The sequence below is a fragment of the Mycena indigotica genome (genome assembly GCF_014461135.1).
Source record: "Mycena indigotica strain 171206Taipei chromosome Unknown Mind.scaff0007, whole genome shotgun sequence".
Lineage (NCBI taxonomy): Eukaryota > Fungi > Basidiomycota > Agaricomycetes > Agaricales > Mycenaceae > Mycena > Mycena indigotica.
In genome coordinates, this window is record NW_023503006.1 from 3,133,328 (window position 1) to 3,156,044 (window position 22,717).

A 22,717-nucleotide genomic window follows, 5' to 3' on the forward strand; every position below is an offset into this window, starting at 1 on the left:
ACCTCCTGCGAAAGTTGGATGACTTAGCCAGCTAATTCCTCGCTGTATTCCAATGTGACTCAGATCCGGCCCACGAAGGTCAAATCGATAGTAGACAATGAATATTGAGCCCGCACATTAGCAGATACATGCACAGACTGCAGTGGCATGATGCACTTACACTCGCGTTTTTGTCCCTTCATCCAAATACTTTCAAGTCTACCCAGGTTGTCGGGCTGTTGGGCTCTTCTGGGCGCCAATCTGTCAATCCGTGACCACAGGTGACCCCACACAAAGCCGCCACACGCCACCTTTGCTTCTTTCTCTGAACAACAACAGTCCTTGGAGACGGACCGTCAAGTATCATTGTTTTGAAACTTTGCAATTGCTTTGCCCTTGTTCTCGAGATGCTTTTAAGGCCTGGAAACAAACGACGTCGATACTCACACCTCCGTTTTCGAATGGCAACATTAACTCCACCATTCCTTGACCTCAACGACGACGTTCAAGTGCCCGATTATAATCCCATGGCCACTGTAGCAGATGATGTCAAGAAGATTGTGGACGCTCGCGAACTGTACCCCAGCAGTCCAGCTGAATTCATTTCCGTCATATTGGAGCAACTTGCAACTCTTCCCAATGACGATGTCTCTAAGGTCGACCCCGAGTGTTACTCCACAGATGCATGCAATGCTATTCTCCAGAGAATAGACCCACATAACGCACAAATGGTTGGTAGATTGATATCTTTTGCGTGGAGGGACGGCACATACGAAGAGTTATGCGGGACAGGCACGTTCTTACCAAATCACCTTGCGCAGATCTAACCTCAAGTCTATCCAGTTAAAAATATTATATACCCGATGATGGACAGAACGTTGTCGTCGTCACCGATTCCAATGGAGGCAGAGACGCCGGTTGACCATTCTGGATTCAATGCGGCGGACTGGGGTTATGACATTCCGCCGGCCGCAATCACGTTGCTAAACGAAATATTCCCGAATATGCTGGATTTCGTGTCTGACAATCGCCCAATGCCACTATGGTCTCCAAACCCAGCTGTTCTGCCACGGAATAGTCCACATTTTGATCACCTGCAGTCACTCCAGATACCTAGCTGGAATAACGCACCAAGCCTTCTTCTCCACAACTTCGGCAGCTTGTTGCACAATCCGCAAATGATCAACAGAATTGACTCGATTTTTGAGCCCAAGAACCATATGTGTGTTAACCTCGCTCATTGGCTGTTGTTTTATACTGATATCAACTAGCTTTCTTGTTGGACCGTCTGGTACCGGCAAGACTCGTGACATCCTCGAGGGTCTTTGTCGCTATTGGGGATTGTACTTCTGTTTCCGCAGTAAACCAGATGATCTTGGCTCCATCGATCTCAGCAACTCCGTCGATATCCGCCTTGGAGCCCATCCGAGATTCGTCCGGAATCTGGAAGATGCAGAAGATGACGCGCCTCCGAGCAAGCATGATAAATACAAGAAAGAACTCAACGACAACCAATATCTCGCGAGGATATACTTCCATCAACTTGTGCTGGGTCGGCTGTTGATTCTGAAGCTTTTCCTCACTGCCATCCAGACATTGAATCGGCCCGTCAGCTTCAAGGATCAAAGGCTATGGACTTTGCTGCAGATTCGACCACATCTTCTTGGACTAAGCGGCGGTGGACTTCGCGATGTTTTCGATGACCTTGCCTCCAGACTTGCCAGTAACTCCCCGGAACACAATCGGAATGATATACCACGACTAAATGTGGAAAAGTGCCTCAAATTCAGCACTGACCTCGTTTACGAAATGAGCGCAACCCTGGATGGGACAAAATCCCCGGGGCCGCCTCGGAAAGCAGTGCTGCGACAGCCCTCTTTAGATTCAAAGAAGTCGGACAAGGATGTGCTAAACGACGACAAGTTGCTGGCTTCTCCTTGTCCATCGCAGGTGTCTGAGCCTGAGCAACCCACTACGAACACGCAGTCAGACCCCCCCGCAGCCTTAAAGGGCCCCGAACTGTACATTGTGATTGACGAAGCGCAGATCGCGACGGACCTATATCCCAATGCATTTCGTTCTGCTCGACACCGTGATGACAGAACTGGCAGATATGTGGCTCGATCTGTGCTTCGGGAATACGTGAGGGCTAGCGCAAAGTACACTCAATTTCAGTTTGGAGGAGTTTTGGCTAGCTCCGGCTCACACATGAGGCTTGTGGACGATGAAATCCAGTCGTCCGTCTTCAAGCCAGGGAACAATTTTCTCAACATTGACACTGGTGGCTTTTATGATCCCGACACAGTTAGGGAGCATGAAGCATATATCAAGAAATACATCCCAGACGATATCCTCGAAGAGAAGAATACGTTTGGAGCAACTTTCTTGGGACGAATGACACGCTGGTTACGCGGCCGGTAAGTTGGCATTACTTATGCTGGAAATGGTAGGACTGACTAAAACCATGCGAAGTTACCGCACAACGGCATCTTTCTTGACCTACTTTTTGATGACCGACCTTAAAAATCCACATAGCAAGCTCGATGCCTGGATTAAGTACAACACCGGGTTCACTCCGTCTGATAACGTAATGGTGGAAGTCCTGATATTCAATCAAGGCATTCCCAAGCTTTTCGACGAACTACACTACCACAAGATCGATGAACGTGCGCAAGTTTTCGAATTCTTCATATTGACCTGTCCTGATATCATTGTCCAGAGCACGACCTCCGCCAGGTGTTTACATCCGCTGTTTACGAGTCGTTCGCCCGCTCAAGTGTCACTACGTCGATACATGGAGACGTGGCCAAATTTGTGCAGAGTGGGTTTGCCCGATTTACGACTGAAGCGGGTGACCAAGTCAAAATATCTGAACCACTTATCATCCTCGCGGCGATCACCTGCATGGAGAACGCTAATAACAAGGGCAGACGATCCTCGAAGACGAAACCGGGAGAGCTCATCAGGAACTATATGAATGCCACTATTGGCAACTACACCGGTTCGGTCAACAACGGATTCGAAAACCTCATCGCAATCTTGCTGGCACACACCTTTACTCAGCCTTGTCGGCTCGATGAGGTTTTGGAATTCCATCCACGATTCCGGCCAAAGTGGTCCAAGTTCAAGGCAAGACTGGTGACCTTGCATCAAGAAGACAACGCACCCTTGCCTGCGGTCTACGATGTCGATTGGCTTGGCCAACGAGTCCCATCTGGCCATCTGGGTAAGACCTGCAAGGATTCAGACGATGTCGTACAGTGGCTGACACATCAAGACCCATTGAAAACCTCAATCTGTTTCCCGAGCAACCAAATGGGCCCAGATATTATCTGTGTGCTCAAACTGGAGAATGACTCCTTCATCTGGCTGCTTGTTCAATGCAAGAATCATGAGAGGAGAGGGACGAACAATGGTGTACCTGAAGGAGCAAATCAAACGATGACTGATGCTCTCCGCACGGTCACTCCATCCAACTTTTGGCCGAATGGGGTACGTATGCTCATTCACTCCGACAAGGCGCTCGAGCTGAAATTTATGACAGTCCAAGGGCCCATTCGGATCGAAAAAGTACCCCGACCTTCGACAACGCGTGTTACACGCACTTGCATCATTGCCCAATCCAGCAACCGACGTGGATACGATTTTGCAAGCGCCAACAACCGCATTCACGCAATTAAAACGCGGGAAATACCCTGTCCTTCGTGTCCTGGCGACTTTCCCGCCCAGTCTTGGATTGGACCGGCTATCAATATACGCCGACGAAGTCAACGACCCTGGCAGCCACCCGTTATGTACATGGAACTGGGAGTTCTTCTCGAAGAATGATCCAGATAATTTTATAGAAGGTTGGCTCAATGACTATGCCGCGAGGGTAGAGAGCCGGGAAGGAAAGGCCCCCACTCCGCGTCCAGAACAGCCACTTGTAGCCGATTTCGAACCCCCTCGTCGGTCGCCGCGAAAGCAGGGAGGAGGGGAAAGGAATGATGCGACGGTGACGCCAGCAAGGACCACGCAAAGAGTTACGAGCGGAATACCAGTAAGGCAGAACCAAGACCACGACAGCTCCGATGAAGACACGTCGTCCACGCCAACCGAGTTCAATACTGGTCGAAGTAATATGGGTTTGGGAGCTTATGTTAGGATGGACCAGGACGAAGATCTTGAAATGGATCTTGGGCCTTGATTAATATTGTAGAGCAGTTGAGACTAATAATCATATAATGAGCAGACTAATAACGATTCGTGGTCATTTTGGCGGACGGAAAGAGCAAGTTCTTCCGAATCACATGATTCCCCGCTCTTTCCTTTGCTCTCGCAATGGCGACCTCGCTGCTGGCCACTGCCTCCAAACGAGCCTTCACCCGCCGTCTGCCAGCCGCTCTTCCAGCCGCTCGTTTTGCCAGCACCCAGTCGTCTGATGCGCTCTATGTCCCCGGTGGTCGTGCGTCCAATCATCTTGCTTGCAATTCGTAGTGATCAAACCCCCCTCCGTTTTTGTTTTTTCTTCCAGCGATATACAAAGGCACTGTAAACGACCCCACCACCTTCCCCACTCCGTCTCGTGTGCATGGCTCGCACCACTGGTCATTCGAGCGGTTGCTCTCGGCGTCATTGATTCCCCTTACCGGTGCTGCATTCGCTACTTCCCCGTCAGTCCACCCTGTTCTCGATGGCCTGCTGGGCGTCAGTCTTGTAGTCCACAGTCATATCGGGGTGCGTTTTCGTCGCTTCCTTGTCTTACCTGGATTAATCCTCCCAAGTTTGACGCAATGCTTGTGGACTACCTACACCCACGCAAATTCCCCGTCCTCGGCCGTATTGGCACGTGGGCTCTGCGCTCTGCTACTGTTGGTGTCCTCTTTGGTGTTTACCAGTTCAACACGAATGATATCGGTATGCATCCCCTCGCTCATTCCTTCCGCATATAGTGACGTTTATTCCAGGCCTGACGGAACTCATCTCCAAAGTCTGGCACGCGTAGCCTGTACACACCATGTAGACTGAGTAAAAGCAATGTTCCAATCTCGCTGCAGAATATTTATAAGAGTGGGGATGCATTAAGTTGTGTTGTGTCGTGCAAAATGTGCTATGGTGAATTAGTTTGGCGCCGACGGCATGCGGCTTTTGCGTCCTGCTCTATCTCCTCCACAAGTCTCACAGCCCTCCTGCCCCGTCTACTCCTGGATCTTGGCCAGAATCTCAGAGTCTTTGAACAAGAAATATTCCTGCAGTTGTGTCAGTACTCTATTTGAAACATCAAGAAAAAGAAGACGCACCTCGTCTCCGACCTTGAACGAGTTCCCGCCCCAGCCGGGAAGCAGGACACGGTCACCGGCTTTAACGCTTGTAGGGACCACAACGCCCTCCTTGTTCGGCGCGCCGGGACCAACGGCGATGACGGTCGCCTCGGGGAGCGGCGAAGCAGTCGCGGACGCGGGCAGGAAGATGCCAGAAGCGGTTTTCTGTGTGTTTGTGTGAGGTTTATTCAGCGGAGAAGGTGGGTATTTACCGTCTCGGCTTTGAAACGCTGCACCAGCACACGGTCGAACAGTGGGAGGACGGACTTGATCGACTTGAATGTCGCTTGGGCGGCCATTATGCTGTAGAACAAGAAGGAGGAGAAGTGAAGAAAAGAGGTGACGAAAAGTTCTGACCCAGAAAAAAAACGAGTCACGTGCCCGTAGAATAAATTATGTCCTCGAGGTTACAGTCTAGGTAGATTGTTATGCGCAGGTACAAGTACAGCTACTTGAACGCATTCCATGCCTCGTTCAGTGCTCCGAAGACGCCGTTAGCCAGCATCCGCTGTTCGAGAGTAGAGTTGCTTGCGTTGAGTTTGTCGGGATGGAGTTTGGCGATTGCTTTCACATAGCGTATCTTTACTTGGCCGGGGGTGACGAGGTCTTTCATGCCGCTCGTTTGAAGCCCAAGCTCTGGCCACAGAATAGTGTCAAGGCTTGCCAGAAGGGCCCTGATATTCGTCTCTTTACCGCCTTTCCATGCAAGCAGCTTCCCGTCAACGGTGTCTTTCAGTTGATACTTGGCAGTATCCTCGTCTTCTTGCGCTTGAATAGCAGCACGATATTTCGCAACCGCCTCTGGAGGTGGCCCAGTGGGCTTTGTTATCGATGGGGCGGGTTTTGGCTTCGGCTTTGGCGCGGCAACGACAGGTTTTGGCTCCAGCATTTTGCGGCATCTACCGGCTCCTCTCACACCTTCATCACGGTCTTTTGTGCCGGCCCAAGAGGCTCCAGCAACACGCTCCCAGTCTTTCCCAGCGTCAGCCCATCGTTCTCGTCCTTCTAGTGCCTCTGCTCGCCTCTTCCAAGCCTCTAATACGGCCCCGCCAATATCAATGTCAACCATTTCCCCATCAGCCTCAACCTTGATGACCCCTTCAACACCCAATGTCCTCCCGCCTTCGCTCGCAATTCCCTCAACGTTCACACAATCTTCCTCGACGCCACGGAAGTCACCTTCTTTCAGCCTTGCCTCCGCACGTTTGGTTAATAATGGAACCAACAAGACATGCCCACCAGGTAAGGCATCAATTGCGAGTGTGTATAGTGCAGAAGCTGCGGCATATTGACCCAAGTTAATCTTCTCATTTGCGCCAGCTGAATGTGTGCGAGATGTTCGGAGAGTTGAAGAGGATAGCGGAACTTGTACTCGAGGAGGGATAGTTGGAACGGGTGGAGCAGATGGCCGTGATGATGCTGTTCTCTTGGGTGCAGGCTTTTGTGGCCGTGATCGTTGTTGCTGGACCGGTTTGGAGACCTCTTCCGTACCAAATAAGTCCGCAGTTGGTGGTGGGGCTGTCACGGTTTCTTTGCGCGGTTTGGGTTGATCACCCCAGCCATCATCTTTCCTGTCCTCGTCATCTTCATCCTTGAATAAGGAATCCGAATCCTCTCTTCTCCTGCTTTTCCCTTTCATATCTTTGTCCTCGTCATCACTGACCTCTTGCTGCTGCATCCACTTTGGCCGCCCATTTTGTGGTTTATAAGCAGAAGAAGACGCTGCTTCGCCCTCCCCAGCAGTAACGCGCTCCTCATAGGCTTTTTGCACGCGCTCTTTGCCTTGTTGCCAGGCCCGCTCTGCATTTCGAAACAGACTGAACCCGAGCTCGGTTGTACGCGCCAAGAGGTCGTTGGTTGTTGTCGGTGTTGTGTTCCGCTCGGGTGGCTGGCGCGGAGATCCAGCCCGTTCACGGTCATCTTGCCTTCTTTTTGACGGATGACTCGGCGGAGCGGGTGATGCTCTCCTTGAACTGCCCTCGGCGCCCCCAGTTGACGCGAGTAAGCTGTCAATCGCAGATTGGACATCCCACTGTCCGTCGTTGTAAACTTGCGACAAGGCAGCGCGCGACTGTGGAATAGTGAACCCCATTTCGATGAGTTGTCCGAGAACATGAGGAGGAGGCGAAGGTGAACGCTGTTGTTGTTGCTGTTGTTTGGGTTGTTGTTGCCGAGGTTGCTGCGCGGTACGGGGAGCAGGCGGAGTAGACTGCTAATAACAGTTAAATAAGTTGGGGATGACGACAATAAACACACCCGTTGTGAAGAAATCTCAGAAACCGGCTTGCCCAAGTCCCCTAATAGGTCAAAGTCATCTGTGCGATCTTCTCGATCGCCAAAGTCAAAGTCGGTCGAGGGCGATGCATAACGAGTAGGGGGAGTTGATGCTGCTTTTGTCGGTGGGGAGCTGAAGTCGTCAATGTGGTCCCACATGCCCATTGATTTGTGTGTCGGTTTCGGGGAAGGCGACTTTTTCGGAACGGGTGAAGACGAGTTCCAACCGCCACCGGAAAGTAGATCGTTTGAACTGGTCTTGGAGGGTGCCACTGCTGGGGAAGGAGCGGTTACTGGAGTGTTCATAAACCCCCAATCATCGTCGTCTAACATCGACGATGAGCCCGACTTCGCAGCGGCTGGCGGTGGTGATGCGAATGACCCCAAACTATCCAATCCTGCCCATGCCGAGTTGGAGCTTGTTGAGGGCACAGGTGAGCTGGTTTTCGCATTAACTTGCTGCATCTGGGCTCGTTGGGCCATCGTCATATTTGCCTGTGAGTTCCCCCCGTTCAATGATCCGCCGAGGAGACTACTGAACGCATCTCCATTTCCAGCATGAGAGACAGGTTTGGCTGTTTGTTGTTGTTGTGCCCGCGTATTGGGTGTTATGGGACGAGAGCTGGATGGGGAGGATGCTGCTGAGAGCATTGAGAATAGATCGTTCTGAGGTCGCCGGCTCGCATTGTTGTTATACGAATTGACTTGTGGACTAGCGCCGAGTTTCTGAGGGGGTGGGGCGGGTTTGGTGGGTGCCGACGAGTTCCAGAGGTCGGCAAAGGAATCTGACATGAAAGATATTGAGAGGAATCTTATTAGGTTGGCCGGCACGTGCCAAGCGATGTCTCTCTTCCTCCCACCAATCACCCTATGCTCCAATTTCGGAGGCATTTGGCAGCTTACCCTACCATACTAGATGCTCCATACGAAAACGAAAATAATACTCAGATTTATCCTCGAACATTACTCTCTTGACATCTTCAGAGCAGTCGACCTGGTCCGCATTCAGCACGCCGCGGCAAAACATTGCTTTCGTGTACCTTCTTTCGTCGACGGCACAGCAAAAATACACCGCAAGCTCCAACTTTCGCAGTCTTGCAATTCAAAGTTTTCGTCACCAGATACCACGCCCCAAGAAATAAGATCGCCGACCCGGAATGCCCGTGTTCGAATGGAAGCCAACAGTGGCCAACAACTCGCTCGTTAACCTCCGACAGATATGGGGGGAAACATAAACAACCAACCAGCAAGCCACAGAGCTCCACACTTGATGCATATAAAGAGCGAGCTCCAAGCCAAGATGAGCGCCGCCGACTTCCCTTTGCCCTTATTCTTTCCCAGGTATCTTTCTTCTCCTGGACCTCGGATGAAATGCGCGCAATGTCGATGATGAGCCAGTCACTGCCGACCCCGATGGAAGATGTTTCCGCCACGTGCGTGCATTTCGACTGCGCCCTTATACCACTAAAAATATGCAGGATGCGCACGAATGTGTGTTTCATGGCTGAGACCATCATAGAAAACTGATTGCAGATAGTTCGTTGGATTTGCGAGCTTCACCATTCTCGTCTGGGACCATATGATCACTTTTGCGGACGAGGTGGACTATATTTGGAAAGGAAAGAAAGGACCAAGTAGGTTGGATCTTCGTCCCCTTGCCTGACGACTGATATGTTCTAGTCATTTATCTATTTCTCCTGGCACGCTCCTTCTCTCGCTCTACGCCAACTCAACTAAATTGAAAGTGACAGAATCGCTACTTTACGCCTCTCGGCTTTGTAATCAATCTCTACGCTTACTTATCTCCAAGTTGGACCTACGAACGGTGGGTTTTTGAACTCGAATCGAATTGCTCAAGTGATTGATGGCATTAGGTGTCGACATTTCATCCGCTACGAGGGATGTACTGTTGCCATTGCTGTCGAGGTTGTCGGAATAATGATGTTATTGAGGTGAGTTTTTGTGCCTTTTCGAATAGCGATTAGGACCATACTGAGGACAAAAAGGATCCACGCACTCTACCCAACTCGAAAATGGATAACAGGTCTCCTAGCGGCGCTACTCGTAATCGAGACTGGGATCAACGCGTGGTTGATCAGTCGGGGAGAACGTATGTGGGTCGTCTACAAGAACAATTCATGACTCAACTTTATGGAAGCTGTCCTGCACAATTCCGCATCTGGTGTTCATGCCTGCTCCATGATTTTCGACCCATCAATGTACCTATTCCTCCTCCATCTCCCTTCGTTGCCTAACTCGACGTAGAAGCGCTGCTGCTAGTGCTTCGGCGTGGTACCCGCTCCTCTACGACAGCATTGTGTTCGCCCTCACTGTCAACCGTACGCTGCCCTCAATTCGAAAGAAGCAGGCGGGGTTCATCCTGAAGAAACTGTTGGAGGATGGTGTGCTTTATTATAGGTGGGTTTCCTTCCTCTGGGCTATATATTGCGATAACTCTCCCGTTAGTGTAATCTTCGCGATAACTTTTGTCTTGACATTCATGATTGTCGGGGCCCCGCCTGGGATCAAGAATATATGCGCCCAGTCAGTGACTAATTAGTGCCTTGACCAAAGCTGACTAATTCACAGGACAGAACAATTGTAAGTCATCACTTTCCGGAACGCGTGCAACCTCCATCTTATCAGCCGCTTAGAATCACAGTAGCAATGATGTCGAGGATAACACTCAGTCTACGGAAGGCCGGCCGAAGCAACCATCACGAGCCACTCATTGTTCAAGTCGCAGTCGGGCGCGGTGGTAGCGGACCAGAGCTCCTTAGTATAACCTCGGATTTCGCCTACGACCAGTCACTACGCCCGTGTACGATAGAGGAGGCGACTGAGGCGGGGCAGGCATTGGCTTTGACCACGTTCAAACCGCCTGAGCGCTTGGTCCTGCATGGTCGTGCACCCATCCAATTTGCGCTTCCGCCGTCGCCTGGACCAAAGAGTCTAAGCGAATATCCATTTTCGTTGTAAGATCTGTCGTGTAGTCATACCAAACAAGGTTGCGATTGGGATGACTAAACCACGTGACCGCAACGCCTTTCTCCCTTTTATTGTTTGATTCGCTTGGGTCGGTGGCCACTTGGGCCGTTCCTCTCTCATCCCTGCATTGAAGGCCCTGCCACATCATTGCCACAACCCACTGCCCACACCATAAAAAGTCGCGTCTGGCGCGTTTTCGTCCTTTCCCACCCAACTATCCTACGACTCCACTCTTACACTACTCCTCCTTTTACTCCCACCTCCACGCAAACAATGACAAACGACGACGCATCCGACTTTTCGCTGTCAACACTGTCGTTGAACTCGAACAGCTCACAGTCAGAGGACTGGGACCGTTCGCTTTCGATGGATGGCTCAACACCGCCTTCTCCGGGCTCTCAATCGCGGCCTCTTGCGACTACCACACCTCGAAACTCGGTTGTGTTCCCGGCTGGGAGCGGGGATGCGGATGCTACACCGGGGAGACCGGGTACAGAATCGGGCAAACGCTCACTCAGCGAGCTGATGCGGTTGCATGCTGAGAAGGGGACCGCCTGCAAGTTTACTCCAGAGGAAGCGTCGAGGATAGGCGACGTTCTCCGCGACTGGGTGCGTATTTTTTGACCCCCTAACACATTTTCGGAATTTCATATTTTTTTTTCGAATTTCTCAGATAAACGCCGGGTCGTCGCCATATGAAGGAGAAGACGATTTCTTCGCGCAAGGCTCGCAGGATGACCTTGCCATGCTTGCCTCAGCGTCCAAATCGGCAGTGAAAGACGGCCGGCCAAGAGGGCAAAGCGACACTTCCTCGTCGCATTCAAGACCGCCCAGCGCCGCTGGCTCCTTCAAATCATAGCGCTTCTGCCGTCGCAGCTCGTTCTCGGTACATAGAGGGCCCCGCTTCTCAGATCGTCGACGTCGTTTCTATCTTATTCATCACCTCATCGATTTCCGCACTATTTATTAACTGCCACCACCCTCCCCCGCTTTCCACCATGCTTTCACAGACAACATTGACGACCTCTCATGACCTTGACGACCCTTCTACGTCTCTCATGCCCACCCCAGAGCTGCGACAGTACTTTAGGCCCCCCGCTGTTTTATTTTGTTTCGTGCCCTTGTTGTAGCTGAGTAGTTTTTCCTTCTGTTGGTACATAACTCTTCTCAATGAAAGTTGCTGTGCTTTTCTCCGCTTTTCCGTACATCAACTGCTCGACTTATTATTGTGCGAAGACAGACCTGTAGAGAACAATGCCGGAAAAATAGCAATTTGACAACGAGGTTTTTGCCAGTAGTAGCGGAGCTAAGGAGATAAGACCATGCGCGTTGAGCGAATTATTGAAATAAACTCATCGGCTTGACTTGTTTGAAGCTAAGTACGCACTTGCATTGGACCCACAAGCAGCACAGCCACACCTATTTTCTCCCTCGTCTGTCATGGCCACACAAGGCAAACTCAACCAATGCCTTCTTCGAGAAAGAGTGACTACAGTGCTCAGATCTCCGATGCCCAAAGCTCACTCGAGGGAATGCCCGTAGTCACTCTCGAAGATGCGGCGGTCGTTCTTTCCCAACTGCTCCATATCCAGTTCTGGCAAGCGAATCGGCAACCAGACGATCTGGCTTTAATCGCGTCATGTACGCAGCTGCTTGAAGCAAAACCTGCGCTCCATTCGCTACTGAAGCTTGCTCATGGCCAAAACGAAACCAATTACGCCTCGATAACTGATTCGCGTATGTTTCCTTGCCAAACACCAGCCATATACTGACCAGATTTCAGCTTTATTTCCGGCATTCGTCTCTGCTGCCGCTCAAGCTGCTTTAAGGGATACCGGTGAGAAACTCGAGAACGCCCTTGCCAGGGAGTCGCATTTACCTTCTTGGGAACCACGCATATCCGCGTCTAGTCCCATTTACAGTGATACCGACGTCCGCAAGCATCTGGCCTCCCTTGGACTGAGGAAAACGTCGGAATTCACCACAGACATGTCCATTATTCTGCACGATTTGGGCGGGTTTGAACATGATCCACCATTGCGAGCCCGCGTAACTAGACTTTTCACGCCAAGAAACAAGTGAGCAAGGTTGTTGTCTAGTTTAACAACAAACTAACGCAGTCATCAGGTTTCTTGTGAATGCTTCTGGCACCGGAAAAACGAGGCTTTGTTACGAAGGACTGTGTACAAATTGGGGTTTGTACTTTACCCTCCACGTTGATTCTGGTTGGCTGGGAAGCCATGACATTCAGTCAAAGCTCGAAGGCCTCCTGGAGTACCATAGAAACCGTCATTCCATTGAAGACTCGCAACCTCCTGAACAGACCACGCTTCTCGCCAGTCGATGGTTTGGGGTCCTTCTGCTTTGCCGACTTCTCATCCTTCAACAATTTCTCGAAATAGTATCCAGTGATGCCGGCGGTATACATACGGAGCATAAATTGCGATGGTTGGAGTTGCAACTTGCGCCACCCCAGTTCAAAGCTGGGGCCCAAGATGTATTTACCAGAGTGGGAAATGCGCTGGAGGAGCATAGCAATGATATGGCCAACCTCCAGTCCGACATCGACGATGCACTGCGCAAAATTCGGCATGTCATTGGCCATGATTCCCCCATGTTCATCGTCATTGATGAAGCTCAAGTTGGTCTCGATCCCAAGTTTGGATTTGCTTTTGGGAGCGACAAGCCCCTCCTGATGGAAGTCATTAGAAGCTGGCAACTTCTGACCCGCGGCGCCTGCACCTTTATCTGCGCCGGCATCAAGATTCCTCCCTCCATCGTCGCTGGAGGAATCGGTGACGGCTTTGAGTGGACGTCAGACACGGGCGAGTTTGACGACCCTGATGCTCACGAGCGATATATCGAGAAATTTTTACCTCCGGCTCTTCGAGACTCGTCGTCGGGCCATTTGCTTGGTTCTCGCCTGTGGCGTTGGTGTCGCGGACGGTGCATATTCCTGATCGTATTCCATTCATCATATTTGACGCTTGAATAGACATCGGTTCACCGACAAGTTTTTGTCTATCCTGTTAACCAATGGGCTTCAATTCCCGCATACCACTTTGTCTCAGTTCATCGAGGCGGGAACGGGGCTCCGACCGCTCGATGCAGTACAAGTGTGCCATGAAGAAGCCCACCCGCAACCAAGGCATTGGTCGTTCAGCTTTGGCACACCAACATTCCAAACGCTTCCTCCAGACGACAAGAATCATGTGCTCTCCGTTCTGTACCGCTTAATGGGGACCCACCAGACCAATAAGTTCGATGTTCAACGCATTGACCTTGTTTACAAAGGCCACGGGCGTTTCATCGATGCAAATATGTCGCAGATTGCTTTCGATGAGCCTTCAATCCTGGTCCTCGCTGCTCGCCAGCTCTTCCCAGCGCCCGTTCAACCGATTGAAGGAAGACCCAACAATCGGCCATCAACGTTCATATCAAGCTTGCAGTTAAATCCTCCCAAGACCCGGCAGGACATTGCACATTGCCTTGCGTTCTATCTCTCTCAAGTACTCGGACGACAGCAATTGCTCACCGAGATTCTCGACTTTCCGCACTCTACTCCTGTGTGGGCTCGCCAAACCGCACAGCTCGTCCGCTTCCATTTGAACGACTCCGGAGAATCCGAGCACTCGATGGTTGACTCTGACATATTCAGATCTCTGCTACCCCTTGCCACAGAAACAAGCTCGTTAGAAGAAACAACCGAATGGATTGAACATAAATACGGCACTACATTTTGCATCTCTTCGTCTCCTAACTTGGACTTGCTGTGTGCAGTTCGGTTGGAAGATGGGTCATTCATTTGGCTTGCTATTAAGACACTTGCAGCCGATGAACATGTGACTGACGAAATCCTAAAACCAATGGTGTCGCTTCTCGATATTGACAATGTATTCCTTGAGGTATGGGACATTTTTTCCCCAAATATCCTCAAGTTAATGCCGTTTCAGGAGGATGTTGTTGACTCTACATCCGTCCGCCAAGCGATCAATGCTCTTCGTTCTTTACCTGGAGTCAAGAAACAACGGCCTGTTTTTCTTCGCGCTTTCACAGCATTCCCCAACGAAATCGACTTGAGTAACTGCGTCGACAAGCGCCGTCGCGATTGTGCCAACGTCAGTTTCCGCGCGCTCAGACGCAGCAAGCACCAGGTTATGCAAGAGGACTTTTTCGACGCCATCATCAACGGAGCGATTGCTGGTACCAAGCGCAAGTCGCAATGGGACAATGGGTCGCTGCATGAGAACCGGAAGCGGTCAAAAATGCTAGAGATGGACTTGATATATGCGTCGAAGAGGGATTATGTACTTAGCCGCGAGCCTGACCCGCAGGTATGGTGGGACATGGCAGGGGAGGAGCTGTCCGAAGAGTCTGAATCCAGTTTTGATTTTGACTCCGATCCCGACACCGACACCGATACCGATTCTGATTCGCCTTCGACATCCCCTCGGCTCGGAGCTAGTAAATCACCACCATCACCACCCAACCCCAAGTCGCAACAGAAGAGAAAGCTAGCAGCAATCTCTGAAGCCGAATCTGCAAGCGCAACCCGCAAGCGAAAGCGTTATTATCATTAGCCACGAAACCATTTGAGCTCGAGTTTCGGCCGTATTTACTATTCCTTCGTTCCTAGCTGACTGTACAATTTCATCCCGAGCGACAGTTATTACAGTCTACACTACTTTTTGGTGCACGGTGGCTTACATAACCCGAATCAACTCATTTTCTTTGGAACGTTCATGCCTCCACTACAGGCTTCATTGGCAGTCGCTGCTGCTATTGTTTGGGCAAAAGTATGTCTACAACGTGGACACGCGCCATAATGGTTTTGGGGCTTCCCATCGATTGTTGTTTTTCGAGAACAAGAAAGGTCTACTCGTAATAACGTATGGACCCACAGCAGGCGAACAGCCTTATCATCCACGCGTCACAGCCAGACAATGTGCAACCCTCCCGACATGAACCAACGGCTGGCTATCCTCGGGCTGTCCCCTGTTGTCTCCATTGACGATGCCGTGCCGATTCTATCCACCTTGCTCTCTCTAGCATTTTTACACGCGATGTTACCAGTCGACGAAAATTTGGTGTCCGACGGCGCATGTAGACAGCTGCTCACCCAACGACCAGGCCTATTCGAGTTGCTCAAGACCGTTCATACCGACACTAAACAAGATTATTCAAGGGTTACTGATTCTCGTGTGTTGATCCCTCCCACTCTTAAATGTTGCTCATGTCCACCACTTAGCACTGTTTCCATCGCTGGTGTCTGCAGCCGCCAAGTCTAGGTTGCATGGGATGCGAGCGTATATTCACGAAGCTGCTCAAAATGACGATCTCTTTCCACGGTGGATACCCAACCCAGACATGTATTCTGGCCCTATTCTCCAAGACGACGCCAGGTTCCAACACCATTTCGACACACTCCATTTGCGCAAATTTTCTGAAGGAAGCTCCGACTTTCGGATCATTCTACATGATCTTGGAAGATTCATTCGAGATCCCGTACTCAGCGTAAGGCTTGAGCGCACCTTTTCTCCGACAGACAAGTTGGTCTATAGCTCGATTGTCGCACTGTTGCTGACTGGATAGGTTGCTTCTCAATGCACCAGGTACAGGAAAGACACGGTTGTGTTACGAAGGCCTCTGCTCCAATTGGGGGTTCTACTTCACATTCGAAGTCAACGATAGCAGGCTCGGGAGCACCGACCTCCAGCTTGCTTTCCGAGCATATTATGATGCTTTTGACCCGGAAATCGACGAAAATATCAGACTCCGTCCTTTCCATGTGGTATTGCTGACCCGGTTACTCGCCTTCCAATCATTTCTCGAAGCCATTGACGCAAGTGAAACTCTGACCGATAGACACAAAATCCGATGGCTTGAAATTCAACTCGCCCCGTACTTTGAAGCAGATATTTATGCTTCACTAGCAAGCAGCTTACTTCAAAATGACGGAAGCAATATCAAGGTTCACATTGCTGATGCGCTTCGCAAAGTACGGAACGCCATTGGCATCGATGCTGCACTTTTCATAGTGCTAGATGATGCTCAGCTAGCGACAGTATTTGACATACGGGAGGAGAAGCCACTGCTCCAAGACATCGTTCTCTCCTGGAAAGCTTTAACCCAGGGTTCTTTTACATTTCTTTGCGCCGGCACACCAGTACCACAATCTACTCTCGCTCGGGACCTAGGATTCCATCAAACCACGGAAACAGGTGGCTTCGATGATCCAGACACGCATGAGGCCTACATCCGACAGTTCCTGCCGCCCATGCTCCGGGACTCGCCTTCGGGTCGATTTCTTGTGGCCCGACTGTGGCGATGGTGTCGAGGCAGGTGTGGAACAATCCCAAAACTTTTCCCATGTCTTAATGCCAACAGATATCGTATAACCGACACGTTTATTTCGATCCTGCTCTTCGAAGGTCTAGGCTGCCCACATGCCTGCCTTACCCACTTCATCAGGAAGAGTACCGGGCTTAAGCCGCTGGATGCAGTCAAGGTCGTCTATGAAGAGGCCTTGGCCCAAGACTTTCTCTGGGTGTTTCCGAAATACAAAACATTCGATTTTTCCGAGATCTCCCCAGGTTCTGTTCCAAGGTCTTTCGTTTCGACTTGATTACTAATTATTCCTCGATAGACCACAAAGATCTCATCGTCGGTATCCTCTATAAATATATGGCTACTCGCCAATGCCATCATTTCAACACTGGCGAGCACCTGGGTCTCGTCACTGAAGGCTATGTGCGTTTTCAAGACGCTAGCCTCTCGCAAATTATATTCAACGAGCCCCTTTTTCTGGTCGATGCTGCTCGCCAACTTTTTCCTTTCCCTGTGCGCTCGGAGCGTGGTCAACCACATCGTTATCCCTCCACTTTCATCGGCAGTCTCCGCCTTAATCCTCCTCGAACAAGACAGAGTCTAGCTTATTGCCTCGCTTTCTACCTGACGCAAATATTTAGTGAGCCGCGGTCGCTCCCTGATACTTTCAGCTTCCCGCATGTTGTTCCTGCATGGGCCCGTCAAACAGGCCAACTTGTTCGATTATTTTTGGACGAGAAGAGCAATCTGCATCACGAGGTGGTTCTCCCCGAGGCCTACGAGTCATTGACGCCACTTGCTACCACAACAACAACACTAGACGAAACTACCCGATGGATCAACCACGAATACGGTACCACATTTTGTATACCTTCGTCACCAAACATCGACTTACTCTACGCACTTCGACTTGCTGACAAATCATTCATCTGGGTCGCTGTCCGTGTTTTCGCGACGGATGAGCCAGTCATGGATTGCGACCTCAGGCCCGCTATCTCGCTGTTGGATATCGACAGCCTTTTCGTGGAGGTATGTGCACCACACATCAATGGTGAACTTTCCGACATTTAACCTCTTTAGACTTCTGCGGATGCGTTGGCGTCAAGGCGTGCTGCAGATGGGTTGCGATCATTTCCTGGTGTTCGACAACGACCATGTGTTCTTCGCGCAATATCCAGCTTTCCCGTCGAAGTAGACCTTCGAACCAGTGTGGATAAGCGTTCTCGCGACGTTGTCAAGTTAAGTCTTACGAAGTTGAGGCGGCAAGAGCATCAAGTAATGCAAGAAGAGTTCTTTGGTGCCATTGTCAACGGTGTCATCGCTAAAGTCGAGGTGGGATGAGGGGTCAATGCATATTCATCGTAAACGGGCCAAAGTTGTCCTGGATCAAATCAGGCGTCCACGAAACGATTCAGATGATGATGATTATTCGGACTATAGTGTTGTTGGGTATGAGCCCCACTTCTCGTGGGATGTACGCTCAGAAGAGCTCTGGGAGGATGACCTACAGGAACCGTCGCGTCCTGCTACACCACCACCGACTCAGAGCAAACCTCGAAGACGGAAACCACGGTCGCAGGCTTCGAATACGAAGACTGCAGCGTCCAGGGGCAAGGGAAAGAGCGCAGTTGGAAATGGTCCAAAATCTATCACTGTTGCAACAGCAAGGGCGCCTCGAACGATGTCAAAGCGGAGGAGGGCAGGCCAGACTTGATATGAGCCAGGTCAAAATCTCCAGTATATGTAGTGGTTGTCGAATAGGAATTTGTGTCTCTAGTACTTGCAGAAATTTCGGTCGCTTTTCGATCAAATCGTTGTGCAGGTCATGACCAATTTGCTCATAACGGTCATCTCGATCCTGCTCTTTTCGTCTGCCTCGACTTTACCACTGGAGCTTATCCGCCCACCAGTGTGGTACTTCCACCTCCAGCGCAGCAATGAAGATACCTTCATGATTTAGATCATCACAATGCGACCACACCCACAAGCCCTATGTACGTCCACAACGGGTGACTCGTGCTTGTTTCATTTCTTGTTCTCTGCCACTAAACAACTCCAGGCGTACCGAAGGGCTCCACTGGGCCTCCACGACGTCACCAACGCCTCTACAAACAATGGTATCCCCCAAAGCTCAAGAACTATTGCAAGATCTCCGAACGAAGATAGGAGCAATGGATTATGGTGATTCGCTGTTATCCGCCTGGGTGCCGACACCCAGGCGTCTCCTGTATTCCCATCCAATCTACCAAGATTCTGATGTTCAAAACCATCTTAAGGCCCTTCAGCTACGAAAATCGTCTTACATGGACGTTAACTTCGAGATCATCTTACACGACCTTGGCGAGTTCCAACGTGATGAATTGCTTGGTGGTCGAGTCTCGAGACTCTTCTCCTCCAAAAACAAGTGCGACAGCTCTCATGCAGTCGCTTAAACTGATATATCCTTCAGGTTTCTCGTGAACGCTTCGGGCACAGGCAAAACGAGACTGTGCTACGAGGGTCTTACTTCCCATTGGGGTCTTTACTTCACCCTTGGTGTCGACGCTGGTGGTCTCGGGAGTTACGACATGCAAGAAAAACTGAAATATTTGGCCGAGAAACATCAACTTCATCCAGTCATTAATGATGCGGCTTTGGCGGAGAACTCTCTTACCGCTCAGAATGAACTGGGATCCATTCTCCTCTCTCGACTGCTTGTCTTTCAGCTATTCCTCGAATCGCTCGTCAGCATTGATGGCGCCTCGCTCACCAGTAAGCACAACGTGAAGATGCGTTGGCTTGAGATGCAGCTCGCACCGAACGTCTTTGGTCTGGCACTCCATGATGAATTCACCAAGTTAGGAAATGCCCTGGGGGAAGATGAAAAGGACGTTGCCAATCTCCAAATGAACATCAACGGCGTTCTTCTCAAGATTCAACATGTCATTGGCATCAGTCCGATTTTCGTTGTCATTGATGAAGCCCAAATTGGTGTCGACGAAAAACGATTCGTCTCTGGAGACGGCAAACCTTTGCTGTGGGAGCTTATTCGAGCTTGGCAAACGTTGACCCATGGTGCCTGCACTTTTATTTGCGCCGGTGTCAAAATTCCCCCCTCGATCTTTGACGGTGAAGTTGGCGCAGACTTTGAGTGGACATCAGATACCGGCTCGTTCGATGACCCAGACGCCCATGAGCAATACATCAGGAAGTTTCTACCGCCAGCGCTTCGAGACTCTTCCTCGGGCCAGTTTCTTGTCGCTCGTCTCTGGCGCTGGTGTCGAGGACGGTATGTAGTGGATGTGGCCCAATATCATATGCTTAAAAACCTGGCAGCCATAGAATCACTGCCAAATTCCTTAACATTCTACTCCACCATGGTCTTCAATTCCCGCATACAACTTTATCACAGTATGTCCAAGCAGGGACAGGTCTTGAGCCCTTGGATGCAGTGCAAGTGTGTTATGAAGAGGGACACCGTGACCCTAAAAATCGGAACTTCAGCTTTGGAACGCCCTCCTTTGAGATGCTCTCCCCCGGTATGTCAAGTTCCCCACTATATCGTCATTAGTTGACACCTCGTTGTTAGACGACCAAGATTTGACGCGGGCTATACTCTACAGCTTTATGGCAACTCAACAAGCTAAAACATTCACTTCAGTGTATACTTCACTAGTTTCCAGAGCACACGCTCGTTTCGTTGACGCGCATCTGTCGGAAATTGTCTTCGACGAACCAATGATATTAGTACTCGCCGCTCGTGTGCTTTTCCCATTTCCTCACCAGCCACATAGAGGAGCTCCCAACGATCAACCATCGACTTTCATAATAGCCTTGCAAAACAACCCTCCGAGAACCCGGCTGGGTATTGCCCATTGTCTCGCCTTCTATCTCTCTCAAGTATTTGGATGCCCCCGAATGTTGACCGATGTTTTCAAATTTCCGCACTCCACTCCGGGATGGGCCCGTCAAAAAGGACAACTAGTTCGTTTCTATGCAAACGATGAAGGAGCAATCCAGCACTCAATCGTTAACCCTGGTGCGTTCAGGTCTCTGCTGCCACTTGCAACAACGACGAACACCCTTGCGGAGACCATTCAATGGATTAAGCACAGCTACGGTACTGCGTTTTGCATACCCTCGTCGCCAAACTTGGACTTGCTGTGTGCAATCCGGTTAGCGGATGGCTCGTTTATCTGGCTCGCTGTTCGTGCGCTGGCAATGGACGAGCCCATGAGTGACGACGGTCTGAGACCACTGGTTTCGCATCTAGATATCGACAGTGTGTTTCGTGAGGTATGTGTCGTTCTACTAGCTTCAATCCCCGGCTCATGTGGCTATAGGAAGGAGTTGATAATGACTCCATTAAACGTGCTATCGATTCTCTTCGTTCTTTGCCCGGACTCAAACAACGACCGTGCCTCCTTCGCGCGGTGACAGCGTTCCCCGTTGAGGTTGACCTGCGTAACTGCATCGATAAGCGCTGTCGGGACGCTGCCAACCTCAGTTTTCGCGCTCTTCGTCGCAAGAAAGATCAAGTCATGCAGGAGGACTTTTTCGAAGCAATGGTCAACGGAGCAATTGCTGGCACCAAGAGGAAGTCGCGTTGGGATGAGGGGGCGATGCATGACAATCGCGAACACGCCAAGGAGCGCAGATTGATGTTGATCCACGCGTCTGGTGGAGACTATGTCTGGTTGAGAGTGGCCGAACCACATTACTCGTGGGATTTGGGCTCGGAGGACGTTTATGAGGAATACGATCCACTGAATGCTGTCCCCGCTCATCGCCAACCTGCACCTTCTCGGAAGCCACGAAAACAGTCACAGTTGTCGAAGTCGCGTCAAACCCAGCAGAGGTCGGTCCGTAGGCGCTGAAATCGTCTATTCACACTATATGTAACCGCTCATTGTACTTGCCTTCGAAAAATATGGAAGTGGAAAACTGCGTGATGACCGTGGATCATGCTGATGTCATCATCCACCTGTTTCACTAAACTTTCACAATGATACTATGCCCATCGACACCGTTGCAACGTTTTGAGGGCATACTCGGCAGGATCTAGGGCTAATTCTCTACTCGGTAAGCACTCGAAGCGACCGAGTGGAGCCACATTATAATATCAACAGCCCAGCGGGTCCAAGCCGGCTTGTTGCAAACAACATTATTCTACCCTCCAAGTGGACCAGAGCGGAAGACGCAATGAGAACTCCAAACTCTTTCCCCATCAATTCCATCGAGGATGCACTGCCAGTCCTCTCGACCCGTCAAAGCTGAACGTCCTGTGTACAAGCAGTCGTTGTCAGAATTTGTTTGCAGTGAAGTGTCAACCACACACGCACCTCTCCCCGTTCTCAAGCGGGATTCTTACACAACTTCTCAAGTGATAGGTTCTGGTGCGCTAGACAGGTTATTGTCAACACAAACATTGTCACAAACATTGACCAATTCTAGTTTCGTTTCCTCTTCAAGCCCTGGATGTGGCAGAGCAAGCTATCCAGTCCGATATATAGCGACACGATATTCGCCATATTCAGTCTCTCAATTTTTGAAACACAAACGACTGGGGCATCATTCTGTACGGAAGACTCAAGCAACATACCGTTCTACGTGGGCAACCTCAGTGTTTATTCTCTCTTTGCGACAAGTCAGATCATAAGCTTCTTTATTGCCGGATCGAAGTTATTCTCACTGACTTGCACCCACAGATCCTTCGTCAACTCTCCTGGTACCGGCAAAGCCCGTCTGTGCTTCGAAGGGTTGTGTTCAAACTGGGGATTTTACTCCACATTCGGGGTTGGCCGTACGAGACTCCGTAATCATGACTGGCAGCCAGCAATACAGAGGCATTGTGGTAAAAGCCTCCACGA

The 22,717-nt window shown here is 50.5% G+C and overlaps 9 protein-coding genes across 9 annotated transcripts; 7 read left to right on the forward strand and 2 right to left on the reverse strand.

Moving 5' to 3' along the window:
* Positions 1 to 386: 386 nt before the first annotated feature.
* Positions 387 to 4,165, forward strand: MIND_00875400 (uncharacterized protein; the record flags this gene model as incomplete). The annotated part of the gene is made up of 6 exons (XM_037365413.1): positions 387 to 771; positions 823 to 1,201; positions 1,251 to 2,396; positions 2,452 to 2,645; positions 2,699 to 3,471; positions 3,524 to 4,165. The coding sequence occupies 6 exons, from the start codon at positions 387 to 389 to the stop codon at positions 4,163 to 4,165; spliced, it is 3,519 nt and encodes a 1,172-aa protein (XP_037218655.1).
* A 119-nt stretch (positions 4,166 to 4,284) lies between these two features.
* MIND_00875500 (Succinate dehydrogenase [ubiquinone] cytochrome b small subunit) lies at positions 4,285 to 4,963 on the forward strand (the record flags this gene model as incomplete). Its single annotated transcript, XM_037365414.1, has 4 exons — positions 4,285 to 4,423; positions 4,493 to 4,695; positions 4,743 to 4,875; positions 4,926 to 4,963. The coding sequence occupies exons 1-4, from the start codon at positions 4,300 to 4,302 to the stop codon at positions 4,961 to 4,963; spliced, it is 498 nt and encodes a 165-aa protein (XP_037218656.1). The 5' UTR covers positions 4,285 to 4,299.
* Positions 4,964 to 5,156: 193 nt separating this feature from the next.
* On the reverse strand, positions 5,157 to 5,578 carry MIND_00875600 (Hsp10-like protein; the record flags this gene model as incomplete). Its single annotated transcript, XM_037365415.1, has 3 exons — positions 5,157 to 5,207; positions 5,259 to 5,444; positions 5,492 to 5,578. The coding sequence occupies 3 exons, from the start codon at positions 5,576 to 5,578 to the stop codon at positions 5,157 to 5,159; spliced, it is 324 nt and encodes a 107-aa protein (XP_037218657.1).
* A 149-nt stretch (positions 5,579 to 5,727) lies between these two features.
* On the reverse strand, positions 5,728 to 8,345 carry MIND_00875700 (UBA domain-containing protein 7; the record flags this gene model as incomplete). The annotated part of the gene is made up of 2 exons (XM_037365416.1): positions 5,728 to 7,491; positions 7,536 to 8,345. 2 exons carry the CDS (start codon positions 8,343 to 8,345, stop codon positions 5,728 to 5,730), a joined length of 2,574 nt encoding a protein of 857 aa, XP_037218658.1.
* A 375-nt stretch (positions 8,346 to 8,720) lies between these two features.
* On the forward strand, positions 8,721 to 10,532 carry MIND_00875800 (uncharacterized protein; the record flags this gene model as incomplete). The annotated part of the gene is made up of 11 exons (XM_037365417.1): positions 8,721 to 8,986; positions 9,032 to 9,044; positions 9,091 to 9,191; positions 9,234 to 9,378; positions 9,428 to 9,505; positions 9,560 to 9,671; positions 9,712 to 9,772; positions 9,819 to 9,971; positions 10,020 to 10,097; positions 10,143 to 10,154; positions 10,208 to 10,532. Exons 1-11 carry the CDS (start codon positions 8,925 to 8,927, stop codon positions 10,530 to 10,532), a joined length of 1,140 nt encoding a protein of 379 aa, XP_037218659.1. The 5' UTR covers positions 8,721 to 8,924.
* A 132-nt stretch (positions 10,533 to 10,664) lies between these two features.
* Positions 10,665 to 11,400, forward strand: MIND_00875900 (uncharacterized protein; the record flags this gene model as incomplete). The annotated part of the gene is made up of 2 exons (XM_037365418.1): positions 10,665 to 11,150; positions 11,215 to 11,400. The coding sequence occupies exons 1-2, from the start codon at positions 10,815 to 10,817 to the stop codon at positions 11,398 to 11,400; spliced, it is 522 nt and encodes a 173-aa protein (XP_037218660.1). The 5' UTR covers positions 10,665 to 10,814.
* Positions 11,401 to 11,974: 574 nt separating this feature from the next.
* MIND_00876000 (uncharacterized protein) lies at positions 11,975 to 15,121 on the forward strand (the record flags this gene model as incomplete). The annotated part of the gene is made up of 7 exons (XM_037365419.1): positions 11,975 to 12,026; positions 12,084 to 12,278; positions 12,325 to 12,619; positions 12,669 to 13,199; positions 13,251 to 13,487; positions 13,537 to 14,446; positions 14,495 to 15,121. The coding sequence occupies exons 1-7, from the start codon at positions 12,008 to 12,010 to the stop codon at positions 15,119 to 15,121; spliced, it is 2,814 nt and encodes a 937-aa protein (XP_037218661.1). The 5' UTR covers positions 11,975 to 12,007.
* Positions 15,122 to 15,484: 363 nt separating this feature from the next.
* Positions 15,485 to 18,209, forward strand: MIND_00876100 (uncharacterized protein; the record flags this gene model as incomplete). The annotated part of the gene is made up of 6 exons (XM_037365420.1): positions 15,485 to 15,740; positions 15,790 to 16,090; positions 16,134 to 16,883; positions 16,929 to 17,134; positions 17,188 to 17,897; positions 17,949 to 18,209. 6 exons carry the CDS (start codon positions 15,485 to 15,487, stop codon positions 18,207 to 18,209), a joined length of 2,484 nt encoding a protein of 827 aa, XP_037218662.1.
* Positions 18,210 to 18,860: 651 nt separating this feature from the next.
* On the forward strand, positions 18,861 to 21,724 carry MIND_00876200 (uncharacterized protein; the record flags this gene model as incomplete). Its single annotated transcript, XM_037365421.1, has 6 exons — positions 18,861 to 18,877; positions 18,928 to 19,272; positions 19,318 to 20,136; positions 20,184 to 20,386; positions 20,437 to 21,143; positions 21,191 to 21,724. 6 exons carry the CDS (start codon positions 18,861 to 18,863, stop codon positions 21,722 to 21,724), a joined length of 2,625 nt encoding a protein of 874 aa, XP_037218663.1.
* Between the last annotated feature and the right edge of the window lie 993 nt (positions 21,725 to 22,717).